Source organism: Chlorocebus sabaeus, chromosome 20 (assembly GCF_047675955.1).
Source record: "Chlorocebus sabaeus isolate Y175 chromosome 20, mChlSab1.0.hap1, whole genome shotgun sequence".
Classification (NCBI taxonomy): Eukaryota; Metazoa; Chordata; class Mammalia; order Primates; family Cercopithecidae; genus Chlorocebus; species Chlorocebus sabaeus.
The window spans coordinates 26,845,114-26,861,580 of NC_132923.1; the positions used below are offsets into that span (position 1 = coordinate 26,845,114).

General features: G+C 45.8%; 1 protein-coding gene across 1 annotated transcript; it reads right to left on the minus strand.

Annotated features, from left to right (window-relative positions):
• Positions 1-10,139: 10,139 nt before the first annotated feature.
• LOC103224277 (glutathione S-transferase Mu 5) lies at positions 10,140-16,200 on the minus strand. Its single transcript, XM_073008504.1, has 8 exons — positions 16,074-16,200; positions 15,711-15,786; positions 15,215-15,279; positions 14,823-14,904; positions 14,624-14,724; positions 13,358-13,453; positions 13,160-13,270; positions 10,140-11,065 (listed from the first exon to the last, which is right to left on the minus strand). Exons 1-8 carry the CDS (start codon positions 16,107-16,109, stop codon positions 10,976-10,978), a joined length of 657 nt encoding a protein of 218 aa, XP_072864605.1. The 5' UTR covers positions 16,110-16,200; the 3' UTR covers positions 10,140-10,975.
• Positions 16,201-16,467: the final 267 nt, after the last annotated feature.

Consider the following 16,467-nt stretch of genomic DNA (forward strand, 5'->3'; position numbering starts at 1 on the left):
AATTATGGGACACTCCTATAATTCTGATATAATTTAGTATACATTATCAGTAATAATTATAATTCTTATGTTAAATTATTGTATGCCACAGAGGTAATAAATTTCCTTGTCAACTGTGCCTTTGACTATGGCTGTCTTAAAACTTTTTGTCATTCAAGGACAATAGTCTTTTTTTGGTCCTCTTTAGATGGTAGTAATTAGCTAACAGGTGTTCTTAAATGGAGGTGTCTCATAACTTAGGAGATTGTGACATTAGAATAGAGAAAAAAAAACTTTCAGGACTCTAATGGAGAGCTAAAATGTTCATTAATACTAGGCAGAACATGAATTAACTGCATAAACTGCATGGTGGTGGTGGGCACCTGTAATCCCAGGTACTCAGGAGGCTGAGGCAGGAGAATTGCTTGAACCCGGGAGGCGGAGGTTGCAGTGAGCCAAGATCATGCCAATAACTCCATCTCAAAAAAAAAAGAAGACTAAAGTAATCTTTTTAACCTTTGCTTTAAACATTGTTAATCCTTTGTTTTGTTTTTCTGTGTCTTGAAATTTTTCTTTTGAGCTATTGACAGCTTTTAACAATTTAGTATACTCCTATGAACAAAATTTGGAGCACATTTGTTTCTGTCTACCTAACTTCTCCACAATTTGGAAACTATTTGTGAGTATTCTTAACTTATGGCAATACAGTTATTTGCATCAGTGCAATAATGCTGCAGACCTTGCTGGACTGAACAAAGGAGGATGTATGTGGGAATAAAGACAAACACTAAGAAGTATATTTGGAAGAAGGGGTCAGGGGGCTCTTTGCTTCTAGTGACTAGGGCACTAAGCTTCTAGAGCCCTTCATATGCATTGACTAAAGGAGATAGGGAGAAGGGGGAGGTTGTGGTCAGCTGCTTGACTTAGTGCAGGGCTGGATGACTGCATTATTTGAACGGTAGGCTCCAGATGTCCCAATAGATAACCTCAAGGAGCACGGTGCCAGGGAGTGACCACCCTCAGCATACCTTCTGGTGGCAGGCGCAGATGCGAGTTTGCCGACATTCTGCATTCATAATAAACAGTTTGCTGCTTGATCATATAGCCTCCAGCAGAATGCTGAGTTGGTCACAACCCTCAGGCTTTTGGCTCCCAACACAATAATAATCTGTTTTCATTTGTAACAGGACACAATTGGAGAAACTGGTTATTTTACTAAAGGTTTGACTTGAATGGTGTGCTTTCCTTTAAGGAATCAAACTTGATTTATGGAGCCAATAAAGCCACTTGCAAAACTGGCCTCATACCTTTGTCCACCTGTGGTAGGTAAAGAATGTTACTTTCTGACAGGTCCAGGAGCCCCAAGTTTATCTTGGGACCTCAAGGGCAGAGGATCACCCAATTCATAGGTATTTTATATCGTAAATCCATGGCTGAGCTCAGCTTTAAAACAGTCTTTTCTAAGAGTCCTCCTGTGAACCCAGAAAATGTGAGACAAGTTCCAGAAAATCTGAGACAGGTCTTTATTTATTTATTTATTTATTTATTTATTTTATTTGTTTATTTATTTATTTATTTTTAAAGGGAGTTTTGCTCTGTCGTCCAGACTGGAGTGCAATGGCACCATCTCGGTTCACTGCTATCTGCGCCTCCTGGGTTCAAGTGATTCTCCTGCCTCAGCCTACCAAGCAAGTAGCTGGGATTACAGGCGTCTGCCACCAGGCCCAGCTAATTTTTGTATTTTTAGTAGAGATGAGGTTTCACCACGTTGACCAGGCTAGTCTTGAACTCCTCATCTCAGGTGATCCGCCTGCCTCGGCTTTTCAAACTGCTGGGATTACAGGCATGAGCCACCGCGCCCAGCCAGGTCTCAGTTAATTTAGAAAGTTTGTTTTGCCAAGGTTGAGGATGAGTACCGGTGGCGCAGCCTCAGGATGTCCTGACAATATTTGCCCCAGGTGTTCAGGGCACAGTTTGATTTTCTACATTTTAGAGAGACATGAAACATCAGTTAATATATAAGAAGTACATTGGTTTGGTCTGGAAAGATGGGACAATTTGAAGCAAAGGCAGGAAGACTGGAAGCAGGGAGGGAGATTCCAGGTCACAGATAGGTGATACACAAATGGTTACATTCTTTTGAGTTTCTGATTAGCCTTTCCAAAGGAGGCAAATCACATATGCATCTATCTCAGTGAGCAGAGGGGTGACTTTGAATAGAATGGGGGGCAGGCTTGCTCTAAGCAGTTTCCAGCTTGAGTTTTCCTTAGTGATTTTGGGGACCCAAGATATTTTCCTCCCACGCTCCTGTGGAATAATATTCCATCAAAGCACATTTAAAAGCCTATGCAGGCTGGGTGCGGTGGCTCATGCCTGTAATCCCAACGCTTTGGGAGACCAAGACAGGTGGATCACCTGAGGTCAGGAGTTTGAGACCAGCCTGACCAACATGGAGAAACCCTGTCTCTACTAAAAATACAAAATTAGCTGGGCATGGTGGCACACACCTGTAATCCCAGCTACTCGGGAGGCTGAGGCAGGAGAGTCACTTGAACCCGAGGGGCGGAGGTTGCAGTGAGCCAAGATCGCACCATTGCACTCTAGCCTAGGCAACAAGATCAAAACTCTGTCTCAAGAAAGAAAAAAAAAAAGCCTATATAAAAAAGAATTATTCTTGCTGCACTGTTTACAAATAATTAGGCCAAGTACAATAAAGCAAACTAGTCCTACCAATTTGTCTTTAGCGAAAATGGGAAACTGGAGAGAGAAAAATTATGTTTCAAAAACTATAGTACACCTAGTGTTAGATTTTAGTCTTGTGTAATGTTTTTTAATTTATATTATTTTCTACAGTTTGGACCAAATTCTAATTTTTCTTGGCTACAAGTCTTCAAAATAATGTTTTCAATTTTTTTCTTCTTTTCTCCCATTCTTTCTAATTTAGAGTCACGGAAAACTAATTTGTGCTTTCTTAAAACTCTGCAAACTAAAGCTAGACAAAATAAACTTCGGAAGAAAAATAACAGCAACATATTTACATACATAAGCCACTTTCATGCCTGCCTACTAATGTATGGACTTCAGAGTAATGTGGCTTATATCGATTTTTCCAGGATTGTTCTTTTGTTTGTGGTTGCTTTTTCTCTCTTCCTCCCCACTGTTTTCTCTTCACAGGATGTGAGACCTCACAACCTGCTAAAAATGAACTCTCAGGACCTACACATCTAGGAATAAGCCATCCTAGCCACGAGAGATGAGATGAAACCTGAGACCAGAGACTCGTTTTCTTCTAAAATGCTTTCTCCAAAAGATTTTTAAAAAGAAAAGGAGGGAAAAGTGAAAGGAAAATATTTGGGGCCCCCAAAATCAGTAAGCTAAAAAGAAAATTCAAGCTGGAAACTGCTTAGGACAAACCAGCCTCCCATTCTATTCAAAGTCATCCTTCTGCTCACCAAGATAGATGCAGATTCTGATTGCCTCCTTCGGAAAGGCATATCAGAAACTCAAAAGAATGCAACCATTTGTCTCTCACCTCCCTGTGATCTGGACGCCCCCACCTGCTTCGAGTTGTCTAGCCTTTCTGGATGGAACCAATGTACTTTTTACATATATTGTTAAGCCATAGCTTTTACATATATTTACAAACCAAGCTGTGCTCCAACCACGTTGGGGACATGTTGTCAGGACTTTCTGAGGCTGTGTCACGGGCACATCCTCAACCTTGACAAAATAAACTTTCTGATTTAACCTGGACCTCTCTCAGATTTTCTGGGTTTACAAGTTCATGGTCTGGCTTATTTCTTCCTTGAGTAGGCCAAATTGGAATGAAACATTTCTGAAAACTAACAGAGATTGGCTCTTAATGTTCTTAAGGGGTTTACAATGGAAATAATTACAGATAACTGACACACGAGACTTAAATTCGGAAGAAAAGATTAAATGGGTGTGTGTACATTTGAATTTTAAATGAATAGGTGCTGCTGTGTGGCCTGACTTGGAGACAGCGGTCCAACATAGTGTTCACAGGAGATGTTTTCCATGATGCAAAAGAAAAAGAATAGAACACGTCAGCTAATAATGTTTATGTTATATTGGAAGTTTGAAGGAAAATTATAATTATTAAATAGGCCTGTACTTTATCTTCTGTGGTACAACACTTTCAATTATATTAACAGATACTCTCTTTGAACCGTGACCAAGACTCTATCTGCTTCTTTCCAAAATTATGTTTCAGGCCATGCGCAGTGGCTCATACCTGTAATCTCAGCACTTTGGGTGGTGGAGAGAAGCAGAGACAGGCCAATCAGTTGAGCTCAGGAGTTCAAGACTGGCCTGGGCAACATGGCAAAACCCCATCTCTACAAAATACAGGGAAAAAAAATTAGCCGGGCATGGTGGCATGTGCCTGTAGTCCCAGCAACCGAGGAGGCTGAGGTGGAAGGATCACCTGAGCTCAAGGAGGTCAAGGCTGCAGTGAGCCGTGATTGTACCACTGCACTCCAGCTTGGGCGATGGAGTGAGACCTTGTCTAAAAAAAAAAAAAAAAAAAAAAAAAAAAAATTATGTTTCAACTGGGAAGAGAACTAAAGGTATGCAGGGAATGTAGGGTGTCTATTGGGCCTTTTGGACAGAATATGCTTTGAGAGGATTTGTTGGGGCTATTCCAAAAGGTGGAGTCCTCTGGGGAAAACCAGATCTGTTTACAAGGAGGATGACAATTACCATTTACAGAGAGAATTGTTCTGGAACCCATGAGAATGGACCATTCTCGCTCACTGCTTTCAAGTCTCAGGTTACCATGTGGTAGTGGTCACTCTGTCTCTGTACGTCTGTCATCAGTAAGAGTTGCCCTCACCATTCCACACTAGCCACATGAGCTTAAAAAAATGTAGGGTAAGGCCAGGCATGGTGGCTCACGCCTGTAATCCCAGCACTTTAGGAGGCCGAGGCAGGTGGATCACGAAGTTAGGAGATCGAGACCATCCTGGCTAACATGGTGAAACCCCGTCTCTACTAAAAATACAAAAAAATTAGCCAGGTGTGGTGGCGGGCACCTGTAGTCCCAACTACTCGGGAGGCTGAGGCAGGAGAATGGCATGAATCCGGGAGGTGGAGCTTGCAGTGAGCCGAGTTCGCACCACTACAGTCCAGCCTGGGCGACAGAGCAAGACTCCGTCTCAAAAAAATATATATATAGGGTAACAAACTGGGATGACAGTAAACCTGAGTGGGGTCACAGAGGGATGGAGATAAGAGCCAATCCAAGGAGTGACTTTGGGTTGTTCATATCAATGCTTAGTATATAAGTCTTATTATGCAATATCTCTTCAGAGTCCCTTCACCAAAGAAGTGCATTCTATAAGCATTGTAAATAAATGCAAAACAGCTTATTTGCAAATCTGAGTGCAGCCTGTTTTCTACTGTATCATACAGGTTCACCTAATTTTTCCCTTTTTTCCACTTCCCATTTCATTTGTTATTTTATAGAGGGTAAACTGGGTTTGTTTTTACTCTTTCTTTCTTCCTTTATTATTAATTTTTTTTTCTCCAGAGACGAGTTCTCGCTATGTGGTCCGGGCTGGAGTGCACTGGGTATATACAGGTGCAATCATAGCTCACTGCAAACTTCTGTTTGCAGATCCTCCCACCTCAACCTCTAAAGTAGTTGGGACTGCAGGCCTGTACCACCACACCCTGCCCAAATTTGGGGTTATTAACTTTACACTTCAGTCTCTCGTTTTCAAAATATGAACAATATGAACATTACCCGCAGATTCCAAACTTGGAAGTGGATGCAGTAGATGACACTTTGCTTAGTGTCTGTTTTGGGAGAAAGTGGGTGAATGTGTTTTCATTTGTACAAGGCATGGTTGCATATGCTAAGCAGGAGCATTTTATAATAGTGACTGTTATGGTAATAAATGGACATGTACATATGGAAAAATAATACATTGTTGTTAGGTATCTCTCATCTGTGTCTTCTTAACACTCTTCCCATAGGTGGGGAATTTCTCACACTAGAAGTCCCACCCTTCTGAGGTAGAAGACTGCTTTCCCAATGTCCATTCTCCCTATCTTCTTTTGTCACAGAAACTTCATTTCTCCTGGGCACATTACTTCCCAGTCAAAAGATGTCATTTCCAATGTGACTGCGCTCCAGCCAATGATCATAAGCAGAAATGGTATATGTTATTTCTAGGACGTTTCTTTAAAGGGGAGGGAGCAACTCCCATTCCTCTTTTTCCCTCCTGTTGTTTGGAATGCAGATGTGATGGTTGGACTCTAGCAACTACTTTGGACAAAGAGGTGACATGGAGAAGGGAAACTACACGCTGAAGATAAAGTTAAGAAGCTAAGTCACTAAGGCCATTGTGAAGCTGACATTACCAGCACTTAAGTGTCTACCTCAAGACACCTTTTTACATGAGAAATAGATGTCTGTCCTGTTTAAGCCACTGCTATTATTTGGCTATATATAGCAGAACTTAATGCTAACTAATCCACTTGCTCTTCCAGCCTCCCTTGTGGCTGAGGCAAAGGCCTCTGCCCCAGACGCTGTTAATTGCACACAGTGACGCAAGACTTCAGTTTTAAAGAAGCAAACCCTGCTTTTTTGTTTTCTTATGAGAAGGGCAGTGATGGAGGGGTCAGGATTTTGGAGACAGCAGTGGTGAGACTGGTATCCAGTGCCACATGTCATGGGTAGGGGTTCTGGTGTTGGTGCCCAGCAATGGCTGTGGTGCCTTCTCTAGAATAATCCCACACATGATTAGGCATACTTCCTGGCTACCCAGCTTCCAAGGCCGACTCCCTGGCCCTCCCAGGGATTCAATGAGCTACCTGATATCACTAATAAATTCTTTTGCTGTTTTAGCAACAAGGAACTCTAAGTGATATGCCACCCACGTCAGGTCTAGCAGATTTTAAAGATCTTATCTTTAATACCTTAGCCTCGATCCTACCTGCTTTGAACCACTGGCTCAAACCCAAGATTTCTCCTATACTTGGGTTTAATTAACCTTTATTTCTACTTTTCTGGATGTGTGAGAGTTGTAATTGGCTACCAAAATCTACTGTTCCATTATAATATGCATCTATCCTTGCAACTAGATACAGTCACACAACTGAATCTCAGCAATCGAATGTGAATGGTTGTGATGTGGGCAACTTCTGCCTCACTTACATAATGGAAAGTCAATTCTTTGGCTTGGGTATTACAGCTCCAACCAAGGAGATAAGGAAGCACCCTAAGGAATGACAGAGGCATGAGATGGAAGGAACTGGAGTCCCTGAATAACTTCACGGAGCAGGACAGCTTCCCGACAACCTAGACTCTTCCCTGTAGAACTGTTAAAAGGAGAATCAACTGTTTCCTATAAGCTGCTGTCTTGGGGTCTCTTTCAGCTTCATCTTTTTCTGCTAATACAAGGGTAATGGAGGCATACAAGGCATGGAAGTTGTAATTAACAACAGATGATTGCAGACCAATGCAGAAGCCACCAATACAGGCTGCTGTGTTCTCCCAGCGCATCTCATTTTCTGATCTTATTCTATTAATAGAAGGGGGAGACACACTGACCGCTGTATGAGCACTGTCATGAGGCACCGAACAATCTCACGGTCCAGGACTTCTGCTAGGTTCTAGCCACCATCAGATTATCCTTTTTGGTGGCTCAGTGTGAGGTACATAGGTTATACTACTTCTGTCTCTGACTTTAAAATGTATGTTTTTATCTTTTATAATTTTGACCACAATGTTTAGAAAATCATTTTCATTTGCAACTCTCTTTGTTTACCACATCTTCCCTCTTTTTTAAGGATTAAGTGTTTTTCTTTGATAATCACCTTTCGAATCTCAAATGTAATACCTTACCTTTAATATAGCTATGCACTTTTAATTTGAACTTCTAAATCAGGAATCAGAAAACTACCACCACCTACTGTTTTTTGTTCTGTTTTGGTTTTATTATTTTTTATTGTGGGAAAATACACATAAAATTACCATCTTAACTGTGTTAACCATTCACTGACATTAAATGTATTCAGAGTGTTATGCAACTATCCCCACTATCTAGCTCCATAACTCTTTTCATCTTATGAAACTGGAACTTTATACACCTAAAATAATATTTTCCTATTCTCTCAGCCACTGACAATCAGCTTTCTACTTTCTCTTTAGATGTTTTTGGACTATCTCAAATAAGTGAGATCACAGTTTTTGTCCTTTTGTGACTGGCTTATTTCACGTTGCATAATGTCCTCAAGGCTCACCCATGTTGTAGCATATGTCAGAATTTCCTTTCTTTGTGAAGGCTGAATAACATTCCTCTGTATGTATACACGATATTTCATTTATTCGTTCATCTGTTGATGCACACTTGGATTAGTTCCACATTTTAGCTGTGTGAATACTACTATTGTGAACATGGGTGTACAAGTATCTCTGTAAGAGCTTGCTTTCAGTTCTTTTGGGTGTGTACTCAGAAATTGAATTGCTGCATCATATAGTAATTTTATGTTTAATTTTTTTGAGGAACTGCCATACTGTTTTCCACTGTGGCTGTACCGTTTTGCATTCCCACCAACAGTGCACAACAGTGCACCAGTATCTCCATATTCTCACCAGCGCTTGTGATTTTCTGCTTTTGAATACCATCCTAACGGGTGTGAGGTGGCATCTCGTTATAGTCTGGATTTGCATTTCTCTAATGATGAGTGATATGGAGCATTTTTTCATGTGCTTAGTGGACATTTTTATATCTTCTCTAGAGAAATGTCTATTCAAATCCTTTGCCCACTTTTGAATCAGGTTTTTTGGTTTTTGTTGTTGCAGTCACCTGTGTTTGTAAATAAAGTTCCATTGGAATGCAGTGTCCCACCATTCATTTATGTATTGTCTATGACTGCTTTTACACTATGATAAGGCTGAGTCATTATGACAGAGCCCATTGGACAACAAAGCCTAAAATATTCACTACCAGCCCTTTGCAAAAAGTGTTTGCTGACCTCTCTTCTAGATCTATGTTTATTTTACTCGTTTCATATTTTCATACTATCTACTCATCTTTTATCACAGTATTAACTCCTAACTTCTATTACTTTTTCCTTTTTATTTTTATCCCTTCTGTATCAAAGTTAAACATTCATAAATATTTGGCCTAACTAATTTTTCTTACCAGTTGCATAAGATTCTAACTTTGTTCAAATTTTTTCTTTTTTTATTTTTTATTTTTTGAGATAAGGGCTCACTGTCGCCCAGGCTGGAGTGCAGTGGTGCAATCTTGGCTAACTGCAGCCTTGACTTCCCGGGGTCAAGCAATCCTCCCACTTCAGCCTCCTAACTGGGTGAGTGCCACCATGCCCAGCTAATTTTTGTCTTTTTTTTGTAGAGATAGGGTTTCCCCATGTGGCCCAGGCTGGTCTTGAACTCCTAGACTAAAGCGATCCACCAGCATGGGCCTCCCAAAGTGCTGGGACTGATTACAGGAGTGAGCCACTGTGGCCGGCAAATGAGTCATTTACTTCTTAATGACCTTAACATTATACCTATTTCTGCCTTTTACAGTGCAGCTACAGGCAGTGATCATCTGGACAGTGGCCCCACAAGACTCTCCTCAAAATCTCCCTGTTCTGGGCTACTACGTCTTAAGGTTGGGCCTTACTCCACTATCCAGCCACTGTTGGAGGAACCTGCTCATCAGATGGTAATCCAATGAGTCCTGCTCCTTTGCGGATGACTTGATATAAAATACCGACAACACCTGCTGACCACACAGATTGCTACTGTATGACCCAACAACCAGGCTTCCCCATCTCAGGTTAAGCTATTCAAAGGACAGCTAGCAGCTACTAAATGCTGAAGTTACAGAGAGCTACTGGCTCATTCTCTAAGACACATACGTGTAAAATCTTCTGAACGTTATCCTGTATCTTCTCTGATTAAGACAACTATATCCAGAGCTCTAAATCCCAATAATGACTGTACAGGTTGGCAGAATCTTCCCTTGAGGGAACTCTTTCAATTTTTCACATTTTTTAAACATTTACTATATTTCAGAAACGTGACTGATACTAGAGGTAAAAAGTTCAGTAAGACATGGCTTTTCTCTTCAATAAATTTATGATCGAGTTTGGGTGAAAAACAAGTACCACAATTACAATACGGTGGGATTATGTTTTATTGAGAAGTGTCATGACGAAGGAGATCTAGATCAGGGAAGGCTATCAGGACAGGGTGAAAGAAGGCAGTCTGCCTGGGAGCTGCCCAGCCCTCTTCCCCATCAGCCCAGCCCCTCTTTGAACCATGCCAGTTCTAGACAGCCTACTGGAAAACTGAATGAGTGAGGAACTTGGCACAGAGCACCTTTCTGTAGTAATCCCCACAGTGAGGAACAAAGGGATGTGGCTAGAGCGCAGAAATTACCAAGGAAACTCATGAACCTGCCTGACCACCACCCCCAACACACACACACACACCCATCCACTAAGCTCTGGCTGTGGACAACAGAAGACAAAAAACCACTCACAATTCGAGCACAGTCCTGAGTCAAGGGAGCCTCAGGGAATAAGACAACACAAGGCAGGCATGGTTCAGGCTTTACTGGGCATCACACAGGGCTGGGGTAGGGACTTAGCAAAGGGAGCAGGGCATGCAGATGGTCTTTGAGGACAGTGCTAGGGAGCTCAGAGATCAGTCTGGCTTCTCAAAGAACAGACAAGCACCGACAGGAAAAGCAGTCAGGCTGGCGTTAGTGCAGGAAAAGAAAGACGTTAGGAGGGGGACTTTGATGGAAGACAGTGGGGAGCAGAAGCTTTACTGAGCCTTGATGCAGGGAGGGATGATGTTAGAAGAAAGGAAGCCAATGAGGCCTTGGGGAAGAGAAGAGAGTAGAAAGAAGGAGAAAGAAAGAAGGTGGGTCTAGGGAGTCCGGCTGTTCTCCAGGCTCACAGGCAGCAGGGTCGGCTCTTCCCTCCCATCTTCTGGCATCATGGGTCCCTATGTGCTGTTCCATGTGGCTGTCGTTCCAAACAAAAGACCTCGGTGGAATCGGCTGGACTTCATGTAGGCAGAGATCTTCTTCAAACCCTGAGGGCGGGAAGAAGGGGCCAGAGCCCGGTCTGTTGTCTAGGGGGCCTGGAGCAGCCTTGCTGCAGGCACAGCAGGTCAGGGCCCTGGCCACAGCCTTTCCATGTGGGCTCAAGTGCTGGAGCATCACACAGTCTCTTAGTGTCTCCAGCTCTTCTAAGTTAACTCTTCTAACTTCCCTTAAGTAATGTTATACCATAATAACAGCTACCATTTACAAAAGAGCTACACTGTGCTGGGTGCTCTATATCCAAAAGAAATTACAACACAGCCTTAGAAAATCCACTCGACTACTCTCCAAGGTCAGTTCTATGATCACCATTTCTCATATGGAAGAACAGAAGTTCAGCAACTTCCTCACACTCAAATAGCTAGTAAGTGGGACAGGGCTGGAATATAGCCTGGTTCTGTCTTCAGTTCTAGCATGTTTTTGCCAAATTCTCCTCCTCTTCCACCCAGCCACACTCCATGCCAGATCCTGTCACTCCTTGTCTGCACAAACATTCTCCTTTTTCACAGGGAGGTTCTTGGCTTGCCTAGGATTGCACACACAGAAAGGACCTCCAGCAGAACAAAGGGGTTCAGAACACACCTGTGCAGCCAAGAAGAGAGCCCAGATCTCACCCAATGGCTTAGCAAAACCTGGATGAAACTGGATAGGGCAAGGGTGAACCAGCAAAAGATAGGCCAGACCAGGCTCTCATCATTCCCCATAAAGCACAGAGTCCAAACTTCTCCACCTGGTACCTGAGCTAAACCTCCCAGTGTCCCTGTGCCCCCACCACATCTCCAGCCCTACTACTGCTAGCCAGGCCACATGACACTCAGGTGTGCTGCACACAATCTTACCAGGAATCAATGACCATGTAACTTCTAAAGAATTCAAAGAGATCCAGGGCTTCCTCTCTCCAAAGGGCCAGGGCCAGGGTCAGGCAGGCTTCAGGCCCCAGCCCTCAGCTGTTCACCACTGCTCCCCTCCCACCACCTCTTACATAACCTCAAGGCTACTCAGCCTGGACCAGAACCAGAGCTGATGGGAACTAGCTGAGCAAGCAGGCTTTTTGATGGGGAGTGGCAAAGGGAAAGAGATTCTAGGCTCAGAAGCCTGTTGAACTAATGCCTTGAATCCCCAGATCTGTACTAAAGTAGGATTTGCTGCTCTCAAACAACTTCAGCACGGGTGAGGGATCGTTCCCCATGAGTGAAGGGCAGGCCCCGGGCCGGGTACCCAGGTGGTGCCACACACACCTCACAGGCTGCTCTGCCTGCACTGCAGGCCTCTCACTGCACTCATTTCCAGGATGGGGCGGTCATCTATGCATCTCCCACTGTGCCTCACACCCTGCCTCATGCAGAGGAGAAGGTCGGTGAATAGGAGTAAAATCAGTGTGCTACTCATCTCACAGGGGGAACATTTAGAACATTGGAGGGAAAAAATCGAGGAAGAAAGATAAAGAAGGACACTGCCCCAGCACAGACCACTTCAACACACACTCCTTCAACAGGGGCACCAACATATGTCCCCTAATCCAGCTCCAGCCTCAGCTCCATATCTCCACATGGGGGTCCGACCATGCAGAGCTTCTGGGGGTAGCTATGAATACTGCCTGTGGGTTTCGTACTCGACATCAATGCCACGGTGTGTCAGTCCTACTACTGCCAGCTGCATCCGCACTCCTAAAGTTCTCTGCCTCTTCCAAAGCGTCCTGGGCTGTGAAACCCAGGCTGGATGAGGCCTGAGGAGTTTTTCTTTTGTCACAAAAGGGAGAGCCCTGACTGCCACCCATAGATCCAGAGGCTCACAAGGAGCCCAGCACAGCCTCCACTGGCTCTGGGGCCTTGAGCAAATGCCTGACCCTCTCATTCTCAGTTTCCTTGTCTCTAAAACAGGCAAGATAATTCTGTCACCCTGTAGGAATATTGTAAAGTTCAAATTCCACACAATAGGTATAATGGGCTGGGCACAGTTCCTGGCATAAAGCCAGCACTCAATAAATGCAAGTTATTCTTTGTGTAGCTCCAGGACTGAGAAAGCGTCTCCAAGGAGGGAATGGAACAAGGGGCATCAAAGAGAAAGGAGGATGGGGGCATCACCTCAAAGCGGGAGATGAAGTCCTTCAGGTTTGGGAAGGCGTCCAGGCAGCTGGGCTCAAATATACGCTTCACGTCAAGGACATCATAGGCAAGGAAATCCACAAAGGTGATCTGCAGAAGGCCAAGAATGTCTGGTATGAAAACCCCATAACACATGAAGGAAAACCAATCTCATTCCCCATTGCACTCCTCCTTTACCTTGTCTCCTGCAAACCATGGCCGCTTCCCCAGAAACTCTGAGTAGAGCTTTAGCTTTTCAGGGAGTTCGTCCAAGTATTTTGGCTTCAGTTTCTCCTGAGGCAGAAAACAGCTGTCACCACCCTCAGTCAAAAGCTCCCTGCATAGACATGGCCTCCTCAGGGCTGTGGATGGCCCAGGCGGGCCATGGGCAAGCAGCCGTCTTCCCCGCAACTAAAACTGGGGCAGTGCCCAGGCTTCAATTGGATACATCAGCAGTTACTAGACTCTGACTGGGTTCCAGACCCTCTCTGAGTGACCAGAAGGCAGAGAGGAATGAGATGCTGTCCCTGAATCTGTCCTCACTGTCTTCCCAATGGCCTCTGGGTCAGCCCCAGGAGCGCCTAAGCACCTGGCAACCTCTGGACCCAGACATGGGCAGAATCAAGGATGCAAAGAACTACAGGAGCTCAGGGAAAGTAGAAAGTTCCTTCTGATGTGGTGGCAGAAGAAAACAATGAACATTGACTAGTTTCCAGGGAGATGAGAAGTTCAGGTTGAAAGGAAGAAGGGAGAGCCACCCTCCGGCTGGCTCTGAGCTGTCTGTTATGAAAATGTGTGGATCCCTGTGCATGTCAATGACAACACTTGGAAACTATTGAGAAGATGCAATTCAAGAGTACCGTTACATTCCTCTATCTTGTACTTGAGTCTGTATATTCTAGGAGCAGGTAGGTGATGTGAACTAGCGGACAGAAATGACCCATGACAGAGGCCAGAGGCAATGAAGGAGATTCTGAACACAAACTTTACCCTAGGAATTGAATTTCTACCCTGGGATGCCTGGATTGTGTCCTAAGATTGCTGGGAATTGCCTCTGCTTTTATTGACATTGGAGTCATGAGAATAACTGTTGATAGTATGGGAAAGCACTTGGAGGATGAGTGGTACCAAGGACTTAAGAAAACACCAGTGTGTGTAGGAATGCAAGAGTCCTGGCCCCAAATCCAAACTCTGCCAGGTGCAGATCACTGTGGAGACTCACAAATTCTGGGTTGTAGCAGATCATGACCAGTTGCATCCAGTTGTCCATGATCTGGTTCTCCAAAATGTCTACACAAATCTTCAGAAGAGGAGATGATCCGTGTGGATATTTTGGAGAACCAGGCTATAGATGTTTCCAGTCAGCAGGCCAGGGTCCGCTACAGGCCTGACTTTGTGAGTCCTTCTTTGGTCTGGGCCGGAAGCCAGGGAAAGGGGTGACTGGGAGTGGGGTGCAGGACTCACAAAATTTGGGTCAAAGCAGAGTCTGGCCAGCTCCATGCGGTTGTCCATAAGCTGGTTCTCCAAAATGTCCACACGAATCTTCTCCTCTTCTGTCTCCCCACCTGCCACCCACAAAACACACTCACTCTGAGCATCGCACCCCAATCCAGCCAAGGAGGAGGCCACCTTCCCCCCACACACTGCAGCAAACCACACTCACACAGGTTGTGCTTGCGGGCAATGTAGCGCATGATGGCGTTGCTCTGAGTGATCTTGTGAGTCCCATCAATCAAGTAGGGCAGCTGGATGAATGGGAAACCGGGGAAGCTCAGTTGGGCCACCAGGTTCCCCAGCATCCCCTTCCCATGAGCAGGGGCAGAGAGGAGACCCGGCACTCACTGTGCCTGCTCGTGGCAGGCCTGAAATAAGAATACTGTCATATGGACGAATGAGCTTGGACACAGAACATCATGGAAGGGCTGTGTAGACAGCCAGGAGTGAGAGGAATTGGGCAGAAGACTCCTGATCCTAACCTCTCTAAGCTGGGGAGAGGAGATGCGGTCAGAGACACGTTGCACTTGCCCCCAAAACCGCCCCTTCCCCTGCACCTACATTGGGAAAGTCCAGGCCCAGCTTGAATTTTTCATTCAGCCACTGGCTTCTGTCATAGTCAGGAGCTGTGGTGGGGAAGATGAAGTGAAAACAAACCTCCCCAGAGCCCAGCCCTCCTTCCCCGGGACCCTCCCAAGGAGCCAGTGGCAAGACCCCTGAGACAGGTGGATCTAGAATCTGACCACTCAGTCCCACATCCCAGGGATAAGGGAGAAAGAATCCCGGTGAGGACTCTGGACCCCACGCGACTAAGGCTTCCAGGGTTTAGGCAAGCCCTGAGCGACACCCATCCCAGTTACCCAGACAGGGGGCCCAGCATCCCGCCCCAGCATTGTGCCTTGCAAGGACAGAGGGCTCCCTCACAGGGGCTCAGGGAAGGGACAGCCTGCAGCTCCAGCAGGGGAGGCCTGCAGCGGCAGCCACAGGTGGCCACCATGGGTTGCTTGGTGCCAACTCAGCGGGAGTGGGCAGGGCCTGGACACGAAGGTGCCATTACCGTGCCCCATCCGGTACTTCTTTTCCTCGTAGTTTGAGTCTGTGTATTCCAGGAGCAGGCGGATGGCGTGGGCCAGCTGGGAGAGATGGCCGGGATGCAGCTCGGGTCAGAGATGGCGGGTCCCTGTCTTGGTGACTTTCTCTGCACAGTCGAGCCCCCAGTCTACACTGCACTTACCTGTCGCCTCCTCTACCCGCCCCCACCGCCAAACACACACACAGCGTCACGCACAGGCCCTTCTGAGGGCGACTGCCCTGAAGAGGAACGATCTCTAGAGCCCGTCCCTCAGCTGCTCCACACTTCCCTTCCTCCACTTCCCTTCTCCACAGCCCTCGTCCCACCGTCCAGCGGACCCTCGCTCACCCCGCGGATGTCCCAGTACCCCAGGATCATGGGCATAGTGCCTGTTGGTGCGGATTCTGCAGACAGGCCTCAGCCGAGCGGCGCTCAGACTTTATGCGAGGCCCAGGGAGGGGAGAGGAGGGGCCTTGCTGCGACCCCGCCCCTCGGCCCGCCACGCCCCTGAAACGCACCATTCTGAAGCCCCGGAGTGGGCGTCCGGCGCCGGAATCAGTAACACCCCCGCCCGCCTCCCAGCCCCGAGGGTTCCCGGAGCGAGGTGGGGCGCCCAGAAGCCGAAGGCAGGGATCACCCTCGCCCACTTGCCCAACCCGCCCTGAGGCTCCACGAGTCCATCCAGCCCTTGCTAAGTCCACAGCGACTTGGCCGTGCGCTTGAAACACCGGCCAGATCCTAA